This window comes from Pecten maximus, chromosome 10, assembly GCF_902652985.1.
Source record: "Pecten maximus chromosome 10, xPecMax1.1, whole genome shotgun sequence".
NCBI lineage: Eukaryota > Metazoa > Mollusca > Bivalvia > Pectinida > Pectinidae > Pecten > Pecten maximus.
The window spans coordinates 15926435-15946522 of record NC_047024.1 but is presented as its reverse complement, the minus strand read 5'-3'; the positions used below and the strand labels follow the sequence as shown (position 1 = coordinate 15946522).

Genomic DNA, 20088 nt, shown 5'->3' with positions numbered 1-20088 from the left:
CATTCTCGTTTGCTGTGAACAGGTAACGCCACATATGGATAGACAGCCAGGGTCCGTCCACGGCGCCGTAGCCAGGAGGTAGAAGTCAAGACGAGCTCTATCAATAATTTAACACGCGCAAAAATTTGCCCGTGGGAAACCCCCTCCCTTTACAAGGGCTGGACTTCGGATATCAATCCGCCATTGTTTTACCTGATCAGGCACGGATATCAATTATTCACTCGCACGTAATGATGTAGTGCATTTGCACAGGTGTGTTAGAATTAGGGTTAGAAAACCAACCATTTGTACAGGTGTGTAGACTTCGAGATAGAAAACTAACCATTTGTACAGGTGTGTCAGACTTCGAGATAGAAATCAACCATTTGTATTAGGTGTGTAGACTTCGAGATAGAAAACCAACCATTTGTACAGGTGTGTCAGACCTCGAGGAATAAAACCAACCATTTGTACAGGTGTGTCAGACCTCGAGGTATAAAACCAACCATTTGTACAGGTGTGTCAGACCTCGAGGTATAAAACCAACCATTTGTATTAGGTGTGTCAATACTTTATTTACTATAGAAATAGAAGAGGGCTCTATAGGAATCGTATTCGTAAATAATTATTTCCAGTTCGATTCCTATAGAGTAAAATTAGTTAATGTTTAAAAAGGACGTGCGTTTCCCTTCAAAAGTTTAAGGATTGAATTTAGTTTATAAGGTCTATATACGATAGGGGATCATGACTTAGTCACGACACTTTCTAGGAAAAAACTTATTTAATGGATCATGAGGGTAACAAGAAACATAATCAATAAATCAATCAATAAAAACTTAACGACATCAACTCCGTTTTTTACTATTTGTGTCTTGTTGCGTTCATTGGGCAATAACAACACTGTAGTTGACCGAGTGGTGTAATGGGAACGGCGGTAAAAACTAGAGGTTGGCCGAGTGGTGTAATGGGAACGAGGGTAAAAACTGGAGGTTGACCGAGTGGTGTAATGGGAACGAGGGTAAAAACTGGAGGTTGACCGAGTGGTGTAATGGGAACGAGGGTAAAAACTGGAGAACGACCGAGTTATGTAATGGGAACGAGGGTAAAAACTGGAGGTTGACCGAGTGGTGTAATGGGAACGAGGGTAAAAACTGGAGAACGACCGAGTGATGTATCGATAACAGCGGTAAATTCCTGATATATGAAATTCTTCTCAGTATCAGACACGGGGGAAATCCGTCGTCATCTTCGCTATCCAAGGATTAATTTCATATCAGAATTTCGTATATTGAAGCTAGTCAATACGAACTCTTGGTTAGCGATGATGTTCCGAAGTGAGCTCTGCTATTATTTTGTCATCATTTCATTTTTCGGCATAGCCGTTTAATTTTCTTTTGGCCCCGGATATGACGCGACAGGTGGCGTTACTGGTCAAGATGAAGTATGTGATTGGTCAATGTAGCGGTAAATGCAAAATGCAGAAATGCAGTTAAAGACGTAACAAAATTAAGATTGAATGCAAGCTGAATAAGTGGCTGTATCTATTCAAATGACTCATTAATAAAATCATATTCCTGATTCAAATGCTGTCTTATTATCACCAAAAATTATTCAAACTAATATAATTTTGTTATCCGTGCTGAAACTGCGCATTTATTAATTAGTTCGTTAATTTATTTCACCAGCAGTTTTAAATTATAACCACCAGCATTAAAACTGTGCCATTTATCTTTTTCGGCATAGCCGTCTAATTTTGTTTTGGCCCCGGATATGACGCGACAGGTGGCGTTTCTGTCAAGATGAAGCACGTGATTGGTCAATGTAGCGGTCAATGCAAAATGCAGATATACAGTTTAAAACGAAACAAAGTTAAAGGGACCTCCGGTAAACCAATATTTATTTTGTATTTTCTATCATATTATTGGGTATATCTTTTAAAAAAATAACCTACTGAACAATAACCATTCGAATTTGATGATGTATGTACATAAAAACATTAATTATCAATTATTAAAAGGTTATCACTCTGAATATGCAAATTTTGTGACATATACGATAAACGCATGCGCACAACAAACTAAAACACATGGAAACAAAAATGGCTTCCATTGTGAATCGACTGCGGTTGGAAACGATAACAGCTTCCGCAATGAAGAGAATAATAGGGAAATGGGTCAAACACAATCCTAGAATTAAACTTGGGAAGCAGTACAATAGATTGTAACAGTTCAAACATGAAAACAGCAGTAATACGGACGCCGCTCGTATTCTGCTTGATTGTTTGATAGTAGGTCATGACAATCTCGGTAGGCCAGTATTTACACAAACTCTGTAATATTAACACAAACTCTGTTATAGTTCCACAAGCTCGGTAATATTTACACAGTCTGTACCAGTACTGAACAGTGTTTACACTTATTAGTCCCCTGCCGTTTGAAAAACGGGGGGACTATAGGTTTACCCTCCGTCCGTCCGTCCGTCCGTCCGTCCGTCCGTCCGTCTGTCTGTCTGTCTGTCTGTCTGTCTGTCTGTCACGCAATAGTTGTCCGGACAACTCCTTCTAAAGTACTGCTCCGATTTTAATGAAACTTGGTATACATGATCAGTATAACATGTAGTTGTGAATCCCACATTTTTTTTTTCCGAAAAACTAATTTTCAAAATGGCCGCCGACTTCTCAATGGTTGAGACTTGTCCGGACAACTCCTCCTCAAGTACTACTCCGATTTTAACGAAACTTGGTATACATGATCAGTATAACATGTAGTTGTGCATCCCACATTTTTTTTTTCAAAAATTCATTTTTCAAAATGGCTGCCGGTTTCTCATTGGTTGAGGCTTGTCCGGACAACTCCTCCTAAAGTACAACTCCGATTTTAACGAAACTTGGTATACATGGTCAGTATAACATGTAGCTGTGCATCCCACTTTTTTTTTTTTAAATTCGTTTTTCAAAATGGATGCTGGCTTCTCATTGGTTGAGGCTTGTCCGGACAACTCCTCCTAAAGTACTACTTCGATTTTAACGAAACTTGGTATACATGATCAGTATAACATGTAGTTGTGCATCCCATATTTTTTTTTTCGAAAAACTAATTTTCAAAATGGCCGCCGACTTCTCATTGGTTAAGACTTGTCCGGACAACTCCTCCTCAAGTACAACTCCGATTTTAACGAAACTTGGTATACATGATCAGTATAACATGTAGTTGTGCATCCCACATTTTCTTTTTCGAAAAACCAATTTTCAAAATGGCCGCCGACTTCTCATTGGTTGAGACTTGTCCGGGCAACTCTTTCTAAAGTACTACTCCGATTTTAATGAAACTTGGTATACATGATCAGTATAACATGTAGTTGTGCATCCCACATTTTTTTTTCAAAAATTCATTTTTCAAAATGGCTGCCGGTTTCTCATTGGTTGAGGCTTGTCCGGACAACTCCTCCTAAAGTACAACTCCGATTTTAACGAAACCTGGTATACATGGTCAGTATAACATGTAGCTGTGCATCCCACTTTTTTTTTTTAAATTCGTTTTTCAAAATGGATGCTGGCTTCTCATTGGTTGAGGCTTGTCCGGACAACTCCTCCTAAAGTACTACTTCGATTTTAACGAAACTTGGTATACATGATCAGTATAACATGTAGTTGTGCATCCCACATTTTTTTTTCCGAAAAACTAATTTTCAAAATGGCCGCCGACTTCTCATTGGTCGAGACTTGTCCGGACAACTCCTCCTCAAGTACTACTCCGATTTTAACGAAACTTGGTATACATGATCAGTATAACATGTAGTTGTGCATCCCACATTTTCTTTTTCGAAAAACTAATTTTCAAAATGGCCGCCGACTTCTCAATGGTTGAGACTTGTCCGGACAACTCCTCCTCAAGTACTACTCCGATTTTAACGAAACTTGGTATACATGATCAGTATAACATGTAGTTGTGCATCCCACATTTTTTTTTTCAAAAATTCATTTTTTAAAATGGCTGCCGGTTTCTCATTGGTTGAGGCTTGTCCGGACAACTCCTCCTAAAGTACAACTCCGATTTTAACGAAACTTGGTATACATGGTCAGTATAACATGTAGCTGTGCATCCCACTTTTTTTTTTAAATTCGTTTTTCAAAATGGATGCTGGCTTCTCATTGGTTGAGGCTTGTCCGGACAACTCCTCCTAAAGTACTACTTCGATTTTAACGAAACTTGGTATACATGATCAGTATAACATGTAGTTGTGCATCCCACATTTTTTTTTTCGAAAAACTAATTTTCAAAATGGCCGCCGACTTCTCATTGGTTGAGACTTGTCCGGACAACTCCTCCTCAAGTACAACTCCGATTTTAACGAAACTTGGTATACATGATCAGTATAACATGTAGTTGTGCATCCCACATTTTCTTTTTCGAAAAACCAATTTTCAAAATGGCCGCCGACTTCTCATTGGTTGAGACTTGTCCGGGCAACTCTTTCTAAAGTACTACTCCGATTTTAATGAAACTTGGTATACATGATCAGTATAACATGTAGTTGTGCATCCCACATTTTTTTTTTCAAAAATTCATTTTTCAAAATGGCTGCCGGTTTCTCATTGGTTGAGGCTTGTCCGGACAACTCCTCCTAAAGTACAACTCCGATTTTAACGAAACTTGGTATACATGGTCAGTATAACATGTAGCTGTGCATCCCACTTTTTTTTTTAAATTCGTTTTTCAAAATGGATGCTGGCTTCTCATTGGTTGAGGCTTGTCCGGACAACTCCTCCTAAAGTGCTACTTCGATTTTAACGAAACTTGGTATACATGATCAGTATAACATGTAGTTGTGCATCCCACATTTTTTTTTCCGAAAAACTAATTTTCAAAATGGCCGCCGACTTCTCATTGGTCGAGACTTGTCCGGACAACTCCTCCTCAAGTACTACTCCGATTTTAACGAAACTTGGTATACATGATCAGTATAACATGTAGTTGTGCATCCCACATTTTCTTTTTCGAAAAACCAATTTTCAAAATGGCCGCCGACTTCTCATTGGTTGAGACTTGTCCGGGCAACTCCTTCTAAAGTACTACTCCGATTTTAATGAAACTTGGTATACATGATCAGTATAACATGTAGTTGTGCATCCCACATTTTTTTTTTCAAAAATTCATTTTTCAAAATGGCTGCCGGTTTCTCATTGGTTGAGGCTTGTCCGGACAACTCCTCCTAAAGTACAACTCCGATTTTAACGAAACTTGGTATACATGGTCAGTATAACATGTAGCTGTGCATCCCACATTTTTTTTTCAAAAATTCATTTTTCAAAATGGATGCTGGCTTCTCATTGGTTGAGGCTTGTCCGGACAACTCCTCCTAAAGTACTACTCCGATTTTAACGAAACTTGGTATACATGATCAGTATAACATGTAGTTGTGCATCCTACATTTTGTTTTCCAAAAAAACAATTTTCAAAATGGCCGCCGACTTCTCATTGGTTGAGGCGTGTCCGGACAATCCTAAAGTACTACTCCGATTTTAATGAAACTTGGTATACGTGATCAGTATAACACGTATAGCTTAAAAAATGGAAAATAAATAGTTGCACTCATGGTTCAGGCAGGGGACTTTGTATTGCTGTTGCAATACTATCCATCCTTGTTTACACATAAATATGTGTGCCGTAATATATACAGAACGTGTTAGTTAACATTTAAACCACTGTATAATATCGTTATCCAACTAACCCAGACGGAATATAGATATCGCCTTGTAAACTATCGTCTGTTTGTGTTGCCACGATTTCAAAAAAGTCACGTAATAATTTAAAAATAATTTCCGCGCTAAATTAAGAGGGGGATTCCCAACTAAAGCGAGTGGTCAAGCTGGACATAGGGATTGACTGTGAACATTGGGACAGCACAGAAACATAACTGGAAAGGAACAAAACGCGTACATTCAGTGAAAATTGCAACGTTTATCGTGATGTCCCTTTTAAATTGAATGCAAGCTGAATAAGTGGATGCATCTATTCAAATGACACATTTTCAGTCCTATTATCACCAAAAATGATTCAAACTGATATAATTTTGTTATCCGTGCTGAAACTGCGTATTTATTAATTAAAATGCAGTTCATTAATTTATTTCACCAGTAGTTTTACATTATAACCACCAGCATTAAAACTGTGCCATTTATCTTTTTTAAAGATATTTCTTGTTATTAGTAATCTTCCACGAGTTATTTCCCTTCCACCGTCTTGTTGTAAACGTCTTCCGATAACGTCCACAGGGAGATGAGAATGTGTTTCAGTCTAGGTGTATTTGGCCATGCCGATTACAGATTATATGTATTTAGACCTATCCTAGTATGTAGCACACTTCCTGGCGTGTCAGGGGATTAGATTGATGTTCGGTAAAAACAACAACCCAATTTTCACTATGTAATAAACAAATTCTCGGGTTTGTGTGTGACCGACGTATCGCAGGGACTAGATTTATATACAAACGAGAAATATCACTAAAAAAGATAAACGGCATAGTTTTAATGCTGGTGGTTATAATTTCAACTGCTGGTGAAATAAATTGACGAACTAATGCGTTTCAGTGTGGATATCAAAATTGTATCAGTTTGAATCAGAAACCGAGCTGATACAAAAATCACAGGAACTTGTTCAGAAACTGGACTGATACAAATATCACAGGAACTTGTTCAGAAATCGTGCTGATACAAAGATCACAGGGACTTGTTCAGAAAATTGACTGATACAAATATCACAGGGACTTGTTCAGAAACCGAGCTTATACAAATATGCAGGAACTTGTTCACCAATCGAGCTTATACAAATATGCAGGAACTTGTTCAGAAACCGAGCTTATACAAATATGCAGGAACTTGTTCATAAATCGAGCTTATACAAATATGCAGGAACTTGTTCAGAAATTGAGCTTATACAAATATGCAGGAACTTGTTTAGAAATTGAGCTTTTACAAATATGCAGGAACTGTTCATAAACCGAGCTTATACAAATATGCAGGAACTTGTTCAGAAATTGAGTTTATACAAATATGCAGGAACTTGTTCAGAAATTGAGCTTTTACAAATATGCAGGAACTGTTCATAAACCGAGCTTATACAAATATGCAGGAACTTGTTCAGAAATTGAGTTTATACAAATATGCAGGAACTTGTTCATAAACCGAGCTTATACAAATATGCAGGAACTCGTTCAGAAATTGAGCTTATACAAATATGCAGGAACTTGTTCAGAAACCGAGCTTATACAAATATGCAGGAACTCGTTCAGAAATTGAGCTTATACAAATATGCAGGAACTTGTTCAGAAATCGAGCTTATACAAATATGCAGGAACTTGTTCAGAAACTGAGCTGATACAAATATCATAGGAACTTGTTCAGAAACTGAGCTGATACAAATAGCACAGTAACTTGTTCAGAAACTGAGCTGATACAAAATCACAGGAACTTGTTCAGAAACTGAGCTGATACAAATAGCACAGGGACTTGTTCAGAAACTGAACTTATACAAATAGCACAGGAACTTGTTCAGAAACTGAGCTGATACAAATAGCACAGGAACTTGTTCAGAAACTGAGCTGATACAAATAGCACAGAAACTTGTTCAGAAACTGAGCTAATACAAATAGCACAGGGACTTGTTCAGAAACTGAACTTATACAAATAGCACAGGAACTTGTTCAGAAACTGAGCTTATACAAATAGCACAGGAACTTGTTCAGAAACTGAGCTTATACAAATAGCACAGGAACTTGTTCAGAAACTGAGCTTATACAAAGTAAAACGATGACTCCTCCGCCATCGCCGCTGTAATCCTGACACCGTAGTTTCACCACCATGGCTTTTCGTTACAGGCGACACAAAATTGTTTGATCAATTCGTCAAAAAATACCCATTTTTTCTAACAGTTGGAGACTACGGAATGTACAAGTGCAGCAATAGATCATATTGACTATTGACAGCGCGTTCTACATCTATTAAGCATTCACCGGAGGCAGAATTCGTTAATTCGAAAATGGCGTGATGCGGTCGTTGAGTGTAACATGTCGCGATGAAATATTATGTCGAATTGGAGAGCATTGTTAAATCGGCTGTCTGTGTAAACTTCAATCAAAGAGCTCGCCTCGTCTGTTAACACACACTTTATATACAATCATGTTAAGGACCCGTCCGTCTGTCAATACATCCAATATATAATCAGGATTAGGAATTCAATCGACGCAGTCATAACGATCACCATTTTGGAGTGGAGTTCCCTTGTAGTAGTTGGTTGCTAGCTATCACTAAACGTCATACAACCGTAGCGCGTTATTGTTGTTTAAGTATATAATACAAGTCCGTGATCTAGGAAAAGCAAAGCGTCCAGGTATAAAGGATCCAGTCAGATTTTCACCTGGGATAGAAAAAGTCCGACGATTTACGACTAAGCTGAAGCGGCTCCCGAGTGTGGATAGGTTTTGCAATCTACTTCACGCAAAAGATTAATGAGACAAGTTCTTACAAATCAATATTTTTATTGTATTGTAAAATGTATGTATAAAAGACAATATCACAAAAATGTACGTCACGTACGGTGAATCAATGTTAACAGTATTCTACTGTTCGACATATCCCATATTGCTTTAGGCAGAGCCCGGTACATGGAACAGTTTCCAAGCCCCCGTTGATTATACTGAGACAGAATAAAAACTATGGCTTTCAGACAATGGAAAAATTCCTAAAACAGAAAAATGTACAAAACCTGAGGAATTCGGCAAACCTCGGCAGATTCCGGTACCCTACATCTAACCGGAATCTGCCGAGGTTTGCCGAATGTAAATGTCCGTCATTACATAGTGCCCATTGTAAACTCCATGCCATATTAAAAAAAATGTCTGTGAGCTGTCACAGAGGTTATATATATAGTTTGTACATATATCGACAACTTCAATATTTCGTTGTTATTTATCTAAAAATAATATGAAAAAAAAAGTTGGATCTTGAAATTTCAATTTTGATAAAAAAAATCACACTTTATTTTCATCTTACAAAGTGCAAAAAAAAAAATGCTTTGGCTTCAACTCAAACGTTGAGTTAATAGCATTGTAATAGTTGAGGACAAGAATGATAGTCGTAAATGACCTGATGGAACACAATCTGAACGCGAATGTTTTATAAAATAATATCGTGTGATACATTTGTTTTTAAATACGATAAACAATAACATTAAATTTCATAACAATACATTTTTCACATTTTCACAATAAATAACGATGACAAATTATTAACCGAGATTGATGGAAATTTAGTAACAAAACTTCTGTCTGGTAGCGAAAATACAACACTAATAGTCTATTGTTCTGGAATCGATATTCTAGTTAGGCTTGCGATACAGCACCGTGACTCAGTCTCTGGGGCGCTTGAGTTGTCTCTCAACAGACAAAGCATTTAAATGAGTCAAGATTCGTCATCTCCTAAAATCAGTATGATTATATAACTAGCTACTATGTACATAAATGAGAAGAGAGAGAGAGAGAGAGAAATACGAGACAATTCAGTTTAAAATGAAAGAAAGAAATAAAGGAATAATTTGATCCATGATTATCATAGCACAGATTTCAAGATTTTCTTCCATATAAACAAAATACTTTCTGATCAGAAAAAAAGTAATAGGGTTGAAACATTTTCATCACGAAAACTCAATTATGGAATGTTTGCGCAAAAGTAACAAAGCAATTTTCACTGGGAGAGAAACTTTTATATCTCGCGAGGTCAAGAGCAAAACATTGGTTTTTCTGTCGCTTCGTTCGGGTTTTTGGCGGTGATACTATTAATGAACTTATTTTGGCGTGCTGAGATTTTAGCAGATCGTCAAATTTTGACAAATTGGCGAAATTTTGAATTGGCACACCCTTGAAAGTACAAAAACACTGATTAGCTCAAACACATATGTTTGCGTAAATCGTCATTCGAAAATATGATTGACGTTAAAATGTTTTACATCCCAATGAAAAGCAGTATTCTTACAGCGCAAAAGGGACTTTGTTAAATGGATTGTCTTCCTTGATTCTAATGGCCAAGGTCACAAGGTCACTTTGATCTTTACATATTTTCAATATCACAGCGTTATTTTTCTCTCACTTCGAGAACAATTTACATAATACTGGCCTTGATGCAACACGCGTGTTCGATGATCAAAATGAAGCTAAACCTCGTCCATACGAAGTTGTATGGAAATCATTACATTATCGTGATAATTTGTTTCTTCATCCTCAGATAAATTCAGCACCAATCTGACATAGTCACCTTACATCCAGTCATCCATATGTACAATTCTCACATTGTGTGTCGAACACAATAGCATGTTCTACCGTATAGGTAAAAATTTGGCACCTTATTCAACACAATGTCCATTCACACAAAACAGATTTCATTGTATCAGTAAAAACTCCTTAGCTGTGTAAACTCATGCCAAGTCTAAATTATGCATTCGGAACAGCACTAGGTTCTTTCTCACCAACAATTAATTGTTCATTAGGAACCATTCTAGATTGTTCCTTCGTCAAAATCACTTTTAAACAACCATTATGCACGTTCGTACTCTAGTCACCTTTCGGCATGTTTTGCCCCGACCACAGTAGCTTGCATCAAAGATAGCAATCGGAACACTTCGCCTGCGACTGCAAGAGTTTCGTGGGAAAAGACGAGGGGTTCTGATTGCAATATAAGATGGCACAGTGAATCAACCGGTCGAGATGCTCAGAGTGTCACTCCGCGTTCATCGACACCTTTCGAGTTTTCACACATCGCTGGTCTCCCAGCCTTCTTTGGCATGCTGACTGTAAAGGAATCAAGTCCTGGTCCATAATATTATTTTAATTCTGTGTGATGGCCAGGTAGATACAGGTAGATATTCCCGCCAACAGCAGACAGAATAATATCCCGAGAAATATATAGAGGAATGTGACGTAACAGGGGCGGTCAGGCTCGGCAGACGGTGTCAATGGCTCAGTCTATAATAAATAAATGAATAAATAAATAAATTATCGAATTGCATTCAGAACTTTTTTAAGTAATGCTAGAAACCAAATAGATTTTCAGTCATTTGTTTGTCGTTTGAACTTTACTGACAACCCGGCCAGTCATTCCCGCGAACCACCATTTGAGTACCTAACCCAAGTTAACTCCGAAATATCAAAGGCTCAGCATGTTTAAACAAAACATTTCTTGCTTGCTTTTCTTTATAATTTCGTCCTAACAGATCACACGGCAATTCCGGAATTCTTAGGCATATGTATTATATCAAATTAAAGACAAGACACTGAAAAATGTAAGGAAAGACAACTCTATTTGTAAATATTTCGATAAGGGGAGAAAACACTTTATTGTTAGCCAGTATGATACTTACAAGTGGTCGATAAACGGGGAGATAATTTTGATAATCTTGTTTGGACAGGATCGACGTCACAGACTTGCAGTAGACTTGATTTTCTCCCACAGCTTCCGGTACGAACACCGTCACCATGTCAACCGCCTTCTGTTTTTCTTTGGGAACGAGGCTCTCTTCCATCCCATCACGAGGCTTCTGGCCGCCGAGAACGAGGTTCCTGGAATACATCCTATCGCTGTGGATATAAAAATATTGTTAAACACGTTTCTACATAATGAGATAAACAGCAAGAATAAATGGAATGCTGTACCAAATAAAAAAAAAGGTCTGAAGACAAAAAGACAACAAAATGTTCTCAAGAGTTGAAAGGTATTCTTTGACAAGGTGAACAAGTATACAGAAAGCAGGGACGTCCCTGCAGAAAGTTTATAAATATGACTTCTATGACTGGTCCGATAGGGATTCTTCAATTTCCATTTCTCGAATCTGGCCCAATTCAATTCGATAACCGTTATCAGTTTTTTATCCGGATAATTATAGCAATATGGAAATAATTACTTAGAAAAATACTCAAATTACCTGTTTATCTTTTAATTATTTATTTACAGGCCCTTGGACTTAAACGAATTTGATATTACCTAGCTTAAATCATGTCACCAAAGTGATGATTTGTAAGCTATTCTAGTTATTAAACATGTGCTTTTTTATGCTTCACATTATACATTATTATATGTGTTGGTGAATTGACAGTATTTAAGGATGTTCTCGCATGACTGGTTTCCAATGCAACCGCACTTTGTAAACCACCATACACTCATTATATACATACATAGGCAGATGGCACAAGTTTTATATTTCGCGCAGGTGCTGTTTAAATGTCAAAAATAGAGTAAAGTATGTTTGTCAACATCTGTGGTATTTGACCTCTGTATCTACGAAATGTCGAGTGTCATTTGACAGTGTTCCATAGCTTAGCGCTGTCACTTGACAATGGTGATTCACCAAGTAGCGGAAGCTATGGGTCAAATATCGGGCTATCAGCGGACGAACGAACTCTTAAAGTCCTCTATATACAGTGACTATGATATATAGGATAATGTACGTGTTATGTATCAGGATCATGTGTACTGTGTCTTGGTAGGTGTAGACCAAACTACACGTACAGTTGTACATACTTATCTTAAAACAATACCGTGAGCTGGCTATATTGTCTCGTCAACTTAGATAACAACTGTGATAAGTTACAGTACAGTGACGACTTTTCACAAGATTACTGACTTAAGGCACCACCCTACCCCCCCCCCCCCCCCCCCAGAAAATAAATAATAAATAAGTAAATGGAATAAATAAATAAATAAATAAACTCTTGACATGCTACATGTATTAATTGATAATACAATACAGTATTATTTACTAAATGAATAAATAAATAAATAAATAGACTCTTGACATGTTACATGTATTAATTGATAATACGTCATTTTACACGTAAGACTAGCACCGGGTGTTACGTACAAGGCATATCTTACGACACACACAGATAAAACTATTGTCGCCATAAGAAAGATACTACCATTAACAGAGAACTATATAGGTTATAATAAAACAATTAAAGTGATGAAAATATTCTATTACGAACAACTTACATTAATTACGACTAGATATAGCAAGTAAAACAATATGAATTGTTGTACACTTAAATATTTTGATACTAAATGAACAACATATCTGTCCACAAAGAACGCGCTAACTCTTTGGAGGCACTCCCGTCTACCAAACAAAGTCGTATCCTTTGTGTCGAGTCAAATGTAGAATGTGACATTTTACCGTAAGACATATTTAAATCAAGTTAATATATAACTTATAAATATATATAATATACTTGTACATATTACTGATATCACACAATAAAACCTACCTTGATTTCAGACTTGAAATAATAAAATAACGTGTGTTGTTCCTCTTACTCAATATCGACAATAACAGTACACCACAAAGAGCAAATGTCTCGACCAATCAAATCTAACCTTGTGGGGGATTTCTTGTATACGTCATACAAGATCGAACTATTTTTAGAATAAACAGGAAATCTCGTACTGTGAAAATCCCCCACATGGGAGTTCACACGAAAACCCCTATCTTGCTTTGTTTGTTTGTTTCTTTCTTATTTTGTGTGTTTTGTTGTTTTTTGGTTTTATCGGTGACATTAGTACAACTGATTTTCTGTCTATCAAATATTAATTTTGGATGATAATGTTTAGTTTGCCATATACGTAGTAGAACGAGGTCATTTACGCCATGACGTAGTACAGTGACCCTTTGGTCACCGAACGATAACATAATACGTGTGGGCGGAAACTAATCCGGGGCGTAACAGTACTAATTGATATCGTGGTAATCTGATATACACGTGGTAATTTCACTATAACAGAGTTTATACGATTCAGATAAATGAAATTTTATTTATTTATTTATTTATTTATTTATTTATTTTCTATCATCGAAAAACACGAACTTTAACGCCTTTACCAGGAACATTCTGCCTTTACATATTTCCCCCCACTAAAATTATTATAATATATTTATGAATGTTTAATAAAAGGGTTTTTATTAAAATCACATAATTAGACACATTGTATCGTCCTTGTTGAAATATTTCATTTTCACTTTTGTGGAATTATTTTGAAATTTTCTGTTTTCTCCGTGGGATTTTTTATCGCCACGTACGATGACTGTCATGTTTTTACTAACAGCTGATAATTTTTTCCCCCAATTAACTGACAATGTCAAAATAGTTATCTTACAGCTGATTCTATATATAGAACTTTTCCCAGTCTTATGTCACATGGAAAATACAATTTTGGTGTATTCTATTTTTAGTCATATCGTGTAGAACTTCACAATACAGGAAGCAGGAGTTCAAATCTGTAAACAGGTAGACAGAGATACAAATGTATATATGTCTCTGAGGTAGATAAATGAGAAATGGAATTTCCTGCTTACGATATTTACATATCTTATGTCACAGTTCTTCCTGGTATTTATTTGGTTAAAAAAACAACAAACAGCAATGTCGATTGTCGCGTGTACTATATATATATATATTTCTTATCATAATTGGAATCTGCTAGAATTTGACCCCGTATAAATCTCTATAAATCGCATTTGACCATAAATTACAAGGATCTGCCCGAAACAGTCCAACACGAGAGGCGACATTGAAATCTGTCGAAATTTAGATAATTTTATTTACAGTGGCGTAGGAAGCGGGGGGGCAGGGGGGGCAATTGCGCCCCCCCCCCCCCCACTTTTTTCAGGGGGGGGGGGGGGGGGGGGGGGCAAACATATCTTTTTGCCCCCCCCACTTTTTGACATCCAAAATCTAAAAAAGGGGATAAAACGCGAATTTATATATTCATTTCGATAAATATCTGTATATTTCCGAACCGATAATGTTTTCTTGAAGGCAACGATAAAAAACTTTATCTTGTACATCCGGAACATTCCGACTTTTATACTAGTATATCAATCCTCAGACCTGTGTGTCGGTCGTCTGCAATAGCCTGGTAAGTCAATATTTATATCTTAATACGCAATTTTGCTTAACTTCATCACATAGATTCAATAAGTTGATGATAATTTGTGAAGTTAATTGAGTTCATAATGAGAAAAAGACAGAAACACAACATGAATAAGAATGCGCGGTTTTAACGTGAATAGAGTGATACTAATTACCGACAGGTACGAGAAAATACAAAAAAAAAATCGTCTCGCGCCTACGGCGCTCGCTTTATCACTAAATTACTGCCCCCCCCCTTTCGATTGCAGATCTACAGGGGGGCTTCGCCACCCTGGGACCCGCTGGGCGGCCCCCAGACCTCTCGCAAAAAGGAAAAAAATCGGCTCGCTTGATCACTTAATTACTGGACCCCCCTTTCGAAAACTCCTGGATCCGCGCCTGATCCCGAATTATTGGAAATGTGCTATATTCATTTTCCGCGGAGGCTTAGACCCCCTTGAACCCCATATCAGGGCGCTGCCCTGGACCCGCTGGGCGGCCCCTCGGACCCCACAAAAAAAATCGCCTCGCGCCTACGGCGCTCGCATTAATAGTAAATTACTGGAACCCCCCCCCCCCCCGCCCTTTCGAAAATCCTGGCCGGGCCTGGTGATTCATGTTTTGCTATATTTAATATATATATTCTGATTTGCGTAAATAACTTATTTTGTACTACATAAATTATCATGGGATGTTGAAATGATAATTATTGGCTAATTTTGCGGAGATGGCATACGATTTGTTTAGTGCGTAAAATTTAAGGTTAAAAAAAATTGTGCCCCCCCCCCCCCCCCCCCCCACTTTTTGACGACTTCCTACGCCACTGATTTACCTAAACAACTAACAGGATTGCGACACCAACTACCAACTACAAATCTGCAATAAATCTGACTTAGCTGACAATGTCATTCAATACTCAGGCAGATACTATATGTAAAATTCAAGTTAGACGGTTTTATTACAGAACTCTGATGAAAATTCATAACAAAAAAATTAGAACACCTAACTGCCTAACAAAAGTTAATGTATTTTTACCGGGGACGTAAATATTTTTTTTCAGTAATAGTTATAAAGAAGCCCTTTGTCCTTTGATATCGTGATTCTCTCGATTTAAAGCCAAGGGTTACAGACACACCCGTGTAACATTAACAGGACTGCTTATAACGTTAATATAATTCTTTATTTCCATTAAATATCAAAGATATTAATAGCTAAACTAAAGTAATGCTATCCGAACCAATTTTAAACAAACGTGAATTTTCACTTTAATAAATTTTTTTTTTTTTACATAAAGAATTTATCTTAGGTTAAATTAATAAAGATTTATAGCTTTCGAACATATGTAGTTTTCCATTACTTTTTAAAAAAATTTCTTTCAGAGTTTAGCTTTCAAACATATATAGTTTTACATTACTTTTTTTTTTTTAATTTCTTTCATAGTTTATAAGTATATTACTAATTATGTCCCTGGTTTTACATACCACTTAGTATAGTATCTAACTCACTAATTCAAACGTGACAATGCAATATTTTCTCCATGTTTCTTTGTAAAAACACAAACACCTAACACATAAATTGCAAGTGTACTTGGGTAAACTAACAAATAATTAATTTAATACTTACTTTTTTGCCATTTCCAAGATGTAAGTAACTGAAGTAATGTAAATCCTTGGTATCTAAGAATCAATCGGAATAGAAATCTCTCTTCTTGGGTTAAGGAAGTTGTTAAGTATCTTGTGTAAGAGATGATGACATCAACAACTCATTTTTTAATAATCGTTCTTTATATAGCCCTTGAAGCAGACCTGTCATATCGGGGTAGCGTCATTGTTATCTCATAATTAGCTCACCGAGCGCCTCAATCAGAATCCAGACATTTGACACCTCGCCTTTCAGCCCCGCCCATTGTTCCGCTTGACTGATCAATCCGACGGTGACCAGGTGTAGTCCCCAGGGGAGGGGCATCTACCCTCCGTCAGGCGTGAACGAAAAAAAGTTACACAAACAATGGAGTCGGAGATGAAAAGAATTCAAACGGACCGCCCGTATATTTCCTGAGGTGCCTGTCACCTCTCGGCGTGACACAAACGAGTTGTTTGTTTTATGTTATAGTCGCGTGAGCGATCAAACAATTGTTTTCTTTTCCCTGTAATAATACACGTGTTTTATACAAACATTAACACGTGTTCAAGTTCATTTTATTCCGTGGACCTATCGGCCCATAAGTGAAAAAATAACGACATGTTTATACATAATATTCAACAGTACAATTACATGAAAAACGTGATATTGTAAGCTCATTTTTAGCTTCTTAATAACTGAATAATATTCAACTACAACCCTGTATTTAATTTTTGTGTCCTTTTTCTAAAGGCTAGATTAATGAATTTACCAGTTTTATTTAGTTCTTTTACATTGTTTACACTTAATAATTTTACTAATTTGAAAACAATTAGCTTTCTGTAATAATAATTCTTAATATATTTTTTGGACATGGCAATAAAAAATGATACTCGTCTTCAATTTCTCCTCAATGACAACAAGCGCACGGTTAGCCCTTGGGACATTATGTTTTCTGTCATAGTCTATGTTTAGATTATGCGACGAAAGTCTTATTTGAGATAAACCTTTTCTAAACACTATCAATAGGCTTAATCATATATCACATAAACGTCTCTGGCTAATCAGATAAAGTTAACAAAAATGATAAAATACTCCTCGTGCTCTACCATTAATCCTATGATAACTTGCTGATACACATCCTTAATTCTATTTTATATAACACTATAAGTATGACAATCAACTACAGTTTTATGCCAGAGATAAGCTGGTCATAATTTATCTACATTGTACTTGTAGTTCATTTTCAATGCCAAATATCCAGTCGTCATAAAATGATTAAGCTCGCTTAACAAACTCAATATTGCATTTCTATGATTGTAAGATTATCTTGTATATAGTTATAAAATTCTCATGATTTCAGCAGTCTTGATGATATAAAGATAACTTGGGGGACAAAAACAACCTTAATAAATCAATATGTTTATCTGTAGATTTTAGCCCATGTACCACGATTTTATTGTTCATGAGATTGTGGACTATTCAAATACCCTGTCGTCCGTGGTCCGTCCGTCCGTAACTGTCGGGAGCTTTATCAAACATCATATGTTGGTTCCCAGTTTCTAGTTATGCTTTATAGATACAGCTTTTTGGGACCGAAAAAAACATGAACGACATGTGGCCATCTTGGATTTTGACAATTGATGTCTGTTGCTGTTATTTCTTCGAAAGGACTGAAGAGATCTTTCTCAAATTTCACATGTAGGGTTCCCTTGGTTGACAGATGTGCATTTAGGAACCGATCGGATAATAACATGGACAAGAGGCGGCCATATTGGATTTCGGTAATTAAAATGTGTTACTGTTATTTATATCTAATGATGTTATTGTTATACATATATAGAACTAAACTCTCAATGATTCAAATCCAGAAACAATACACAACCAGTGATTTAATATCATTTCATATAATTTTACCTACGCCAAACTCTTTCAGAGTAATATCTGGTAATAGACGGAGGTTTAACTACGCTTGACTATCGGGAAACCCATGGATGCGATATTCCGCATACTATGACGCAGTGGTTTGTGCACCATGCTTCCTCCTAAACTGTTCACGACACTATTATCTGACTGGGGAAATATGTCTACGTATGACAAAAGGCATTTAAAAGAGAGATCTTAATATACTAGGTTATTGTATATTATCACATACCACATTATATATCCCTAAGTATACTATAGATATCTACATTGTATGTCCCTACCTAAACTCTAGATATCTACATTGTATGTCCCTACCTATACTCTAGATATCTACATTGTATGTCCCTAACTATACTCTAGATATTTGCATAGTATGTCCCTACCTATACTCTATATATCTACATTGTATGTCCCTACCTATACTATAGATATCTACATTGTATATCCCTCACTATACTCTAGATATCTACATTGTATGTCCCTACCTTTACTCTAGATATCTACATTGTATGTCCCTACCTATACTCTAGATATCTACATTGTATGTCCCTAACTATATTCTAGATATCTACATTGTATGTCCCTACCTATACTCTAGATATCGACATTGTATATCGCTACCTATACTCTAGATATCTACATTGTATGTCCATACCTTTACTCTAGATATCTACACTGTATATCCTACCTATACTCTAGATATCTACATTGTATGTCCCTAACTATACTCTAGATATCTTCATTGTATGTCCCTAACTATACTCTAGATATCTACATTGTATGTCCCTACCTATACTCTAGATATTTACATTGTATGTCCCTACCTATACTCTAGATATCTACATTGTATGTCCCTACCTATACTCTAGATATCTACATTGTATGTCCCTTAGTATACTCAAGATATCCACATTGCAAGTCTATATTGAACCATACATTGTATGTCTATATTTGACCATACATGGTATGTCTATATCAGACCATAAATTGTATGTCTGTATTGGACCATACATTGTATGTCTGTATTGGACCATACATTGTATGTCTGTATTGGACCATACATTGTATGTCTTTATCGGACCATACATTTTATGTCTGTATTGGACCATACATTGTATGTCTGTATTGGACTATACACTGTATGTCTGTATCGGACCATACATTGTATGTCTTTATCGGACCATACATTGTATGTCTTTATCGGACCTACATTGTATGTCTGTATCGGACCATACATTGTATGTCTGTATCGGACCATACAATGTATGTCTGTATCGGACCATACATTGTATGTCTTTATCGGACCATACATTGTATGTCTGTATCGGACCATACATTGTATGTCTGTATCGGACCATACAATGTATGTCTCTATTAGACCATACATTGTATGTCTTTATCGGACCATACATTGTATGTCTTTATCGGACCATACATTGTATGTCTGTATCGGATCATACATTGTATGTCTATATTGGACCATACATTGTATATCTGTATCGGACCACACATTGTATGTCTATATTGGACCATACATTGTATGTACAACTGTTGCTGCACAAATTTTGTTTATTATGTCTCTTCATTTCTGAAATGCAAAAATATCATTAAAAA

General features: G+C 36.5%; 1 protein-coding gene across 3 annotated transcripts; it reads right to left on the bottom strand.

Annotated features, from left to right (window-relative positions):
* Positions 1 to 8497: 8497 nt before the first annotated feature.
* Positions 8498 to 16675, bottom strand: LOC117335776. 3 transcript variants are annotated; one of them, XR_004534495.1, is made up of 3 exons: positions 13288 to 13441; positions 11388 to 11604; positions 8498 to 10992 (listed from the first exon to the last, which is right to left on the bottom strand). XR_004534495.1 is itself a non-coding variant. In XM_033895959.1 (3 exons), exons 1-3 carry the CDS (start codon positions 16560 to 16562, stop codon positions 10855 to 10857), a joined length of 366 nt encoding a protein of 121 aa, XP_033751850.1. In that variant the 5' UTR covers positions 16563 to 16675; the 3' UTR covers positions 8498 to 10854. The 3 variants fall into 3 exon arrangements, 1 of the variants encoding a protein (XP_033751850.1); XR_004534496.1 differs by lacking the exon at positions 13288 to 13441 and adding an exon at positions 11949 to 11966; XM_033895959.1 differs by lacking the exon at positions 13288 to 13441 and adding an exon at positions 16552 to 16675.
* Positions 16676 to 20088: the final 3413 nt, after the last annotated feature.

What these genes read in the sequence shown, in the direction of transcription:
- LOC117335776 (XM_033895959.1), bottom strand. An exon ending in TCCCCGTTTATCGACCACTT is followed by an intron (nt 10,993 to 11,387) that starts GTAAGTATCATA and finishes TATTTATTATAG; the next exon opens with ACTGAGCCATTGACACCGTC.